General features: G+C 39.0%; 1 protein-coding gene across 1 annotated transcript; it reads left to right on the top strand.

The window, feature by feature from the left end:
• Positions 1 to 1,001: 1,001 nt before the first annotated feature.
• LOC123990817 (thrombomodulin-like) lies at positions 1,002 to 3,107 on the top strand. The gene has a single exon (XM_046291702.1). The coding sequence runs from the start codon at positions 1,192 to 1,194 to the stop codon at positions 2,824 to 2,826; it is 1,635 nt and encodes a 544-aa protein (XP_046147658.1). The 5' UTR covers positions 1,002 to 1,191; the 3' UTR covers positions 2,827 to 3,107.
• Positions 3,108 to 3,618: the final 511 nt, after the last annotated feature.

Raw genomic sequence — 3,618 nt, forward strand, 5'->3', positions numbered from 1 at the left:
CATGAAGATGGTGTCTGTCTTCAGGATGTCTATTGGTGGATATACAGGGGTTCTAAAATGAATCCTAAAATAGCTCAGAATGTGACATCTGAGGTGCGATAAAGGCATACTCATGAGAGAGAGACTTGTAAATACTAGAAAAGTTAGCAGATTAAGCAGCAAACACTGAAATATCTACGTTATCTACGTTTTTGGATTTTGCAATGATTTAAATACATTTCTAACTTAAATTTTAGGCCTTACATTTAGCAATTTGATTATTGGACTATAGCCACTACAAATATCAATTTGGGGTGTGTGCCTGTGTGTGGGCGCATGCATCAGTGACACGATGGCACTAGTAATACGGGATGATGGGCCAGCCTGGTCTCATAGACTATGACGTAACAAAGTAATAGTAAAATCGGGATATTCATATTAGTATGATACAGTATGTTAAGTTTGGTATGGTTACATAAGACAGAAGGTTACTTAAGGCCAAAAAACGAAAGTAGGGTGGTTGGCTGAGGTGGACAGGTGGCCGTATAACGCGAACATCTCCCGTTATACGGCGCAACTACTTACCATGTTAGCTAACCCTTCCCCTAACCTCAACCCTTTAACCTAACTCCTAACCCGAACATTAAACCCTAGCCTAGCTAACGTTAGCAACCTAGCTAACATTAGCATTAGCAACCTAGTTAACTTTTGTCGCAACAAATTGGAATTCATAACATATTATACATTTTGCAAATTCGTAAGATATTGTATGAATTGAAATTCGTAAGATATTGAACAAATTGCAATTCATAACATATCATACAAATTGTAATTCTTACAAAATGGATAATGGATATTCACAAATTAAGACATACAACACAAAACGTAACATTTCGTACAAATTTGAGTGTTACTACTTTTACTTTTACTATGTTAAGTCTACCCCTGAGTCCAGGTTGCAGCCTGCCCAATCACAGGTTGAGAGAACTTGTTTGTTCTTAGTCAGCAACTACGCCATCCAAAAAGGAACTTCCTTCCTTGATCAATCGAAAACATGGAGGGAGGCTTTTATAAATGGCAGTTATCAGCAGTCTTAACGTTCATTCTACTAATCAAACCGTGCTTTATAAGCAGAGGGGCCGAGTAGCCTACATCTCTAAATTATAAGCGAAATTGTTATATTTGATTTGAGGCGTAGGCTATTGTTACAAAATGAGGGATACTGTAGGAATAGTCGTTGCGTTAACATTCCTTTTGAGAGTCAAGGGGGAAGCCCCTCGTGGCGGATACTGCATCGAGAAGCAGTGCTTTGCGGTTTTCCAGGACCAAGTCGACTTTGGAACGGCACAAAAACATTGTGAGGATAATAATGGACATTTAATGACAGTGCGATCTTTGATATCGCATAGCATCCTTTTAATATTACTCGGTATCCATACTGGAAATTATTGGATTGGTTTGCATCTACCGAGCGGGCAATGCCCCGACCAAGCGTTGGGTTTACGAGGGTACAGGTGGATAACTGGAGATAATGAAACGAAGTTCCAGAACTGGGGACACTTTGATGACGTTTGCTCTTCAAACTGCATTTCAGTATCAAAATACGACTTTGAATGGAAGGAACAGCCATGCAACAGTAAAATAGATGGATTTATTTGTGAATATAAACTTGACAGTCCTTGCAAACATGTCATGGTAAAAGGGGACGAATCCGTTCTGTACGACAACCCATTGGGATTCAAGGGAGACAACCTACTGGTATTACCCCTGGGAACCATTGCAACGCTCAAATCCCTCGGATCGAAATACATATGTAACGTTGAACAGTGGATACAAGCACCATGGAATTGCGAAGTATTTAATGGTGGCTGTTCGCATGACTGTTCCTCAGTTAACCATGAACCTGTATGCACCTGTCCACCTGGAAAAACTCTCCAGGACAACAACGTCACATGTGAATACGCGCTAAATGACCCCTGCCATGACTCAGGGTGCGCGCATCTCTGCCAGAAAAAAGATGACAGCTACGCTTGCATGTGTCACCATGGGTACGCACTGGCAGAAGATGGGAAGGAGTGCAAAGACATTGATTATTGTGTCGAGGATAGGCAGTGCCCGGGACAGAACAGTGAATGTGTCAATAGGCCTACTCTTGGTGGATTTGAATGCAGATGCCAGAAGGGATATGAGTTGGAAAATGACACATGCGTCGATGTGGATGAATGCTTCATGGGTCCATGTGAGCACGAATGCACGAACACGATAGGCAGTTACATTTGCTCCTGTTTTGATGGATTCATTTCAAAGACAGAAGACGCCAACAGGTGTCAATTACTTTGTTTAGCAGAAGAGTGTCCCACAGAATGTGATCGTAGTAAAACATATCAATGTTACTGTCCAATAGGTTACTTACTCGATGACAGAAACGGGTCGTCAGTTTGTGTCGACATAGATGAATGTGAGATGGATTCCTACTGCCACAGTAATTGCACAAATACTTATGGAGGTTACCTGTGTTCTTGTGACGAGGGATTCGACTTGGTTGGTGAATATGATTGTGTTGAGAGAGAATCATCTGAGGGTTCAGGTTTTACGACACCATATACACCAAGTGCCAAGCATCCAACTGAGCGTCCTTTCACTGTAAAGGCGGGAGGTCTTCTTGGAATGATAGTATGTATTGTCGTTGTTATTTTGGTGATGATTGTACTTATTCACCTTATACTGAAACGTCGAGGTAATTTAGACATTGCTTTCGAAAGCCAAGGCGTTGGTAATCACGATTTGCAGCAAGTCTCAACGGATAAGTACCACAAATTGTCATTTGACAGACATTTTATAATATGACAATTAATATGATCGTCGGATACTTTTGCCATTTTCATTGTCATGCCTTGTTTACACGTCTGCAAAGGAGAATCAGCTGGTTTGAACTTGTAATGTTTTTATTTCATACAGTTTTAATAAGCATATATCAGAAATGGCTCACCTCATCAATTCAAACCAATCTCATAAGTGAACAAAGCCAGTAACAAAGTAAGCCTATAGGTTAACTTGCAATATATATATATATATTTATCCTATCAAATTATTATAAAAGAAAACATAATAAATTATTATTTAACTTCTTTGAGATTATTCTTGTTATTTACTCACTAACAATCGTTATTGAAATGCAAATAACAGCCTACTGTTTAGCAAATGGTCAATTAATCAGCCATGCATGGAGGTATCTGCTTGCTCCACTTCCACTTTTATTTGTGCCAACAAGTTGAATATAGGCCATGAATTATATCAGTGGAAAAACTATAATGCATCTTTGGATTAAGGCTGTGTGTGTGGACGGCCTATATTGGGCTATACTGTCATTAGTTGGAGAAAAATAAAATGTTCATTCCTTCTTTATTGGAGGCATAGTTTGGTATTTGTAACTTAAAAGGTCTAATCGAATTTCATGCAAATACCTGAAACCACATTATGTGTAAATCACCTAAAAGGGGCAATCAGTAATTACTACATTCATTTTTTGACTAATGAATGTATTATATGAACCCATTGATTCTTGAATAATATAACTTATAAATGCCTGTCATACCCCATCAGAACCCAAAATATAGACCTAAACTTGTTTTACTTCAA

This window comes from Oncorhynchus gorbuscha, linkage group LG12, assembly GCF_021184085.1.
Source record: "Oncorhynchus gorbuscha isolate QuinsamMale2020 ecotype Even-year linkage group LG12, OgorEven_v1.0, whole genome shotgun sequence".
In the NCBI taxonomy this organism is placed as follows: domain Eukaryota; kingdom Metazoa; phylum Chordata; class Actinopteri; order Salmoniformes; family Salmonidae; genus Oncorhynchus; species Oncorhynchus gorbuscha.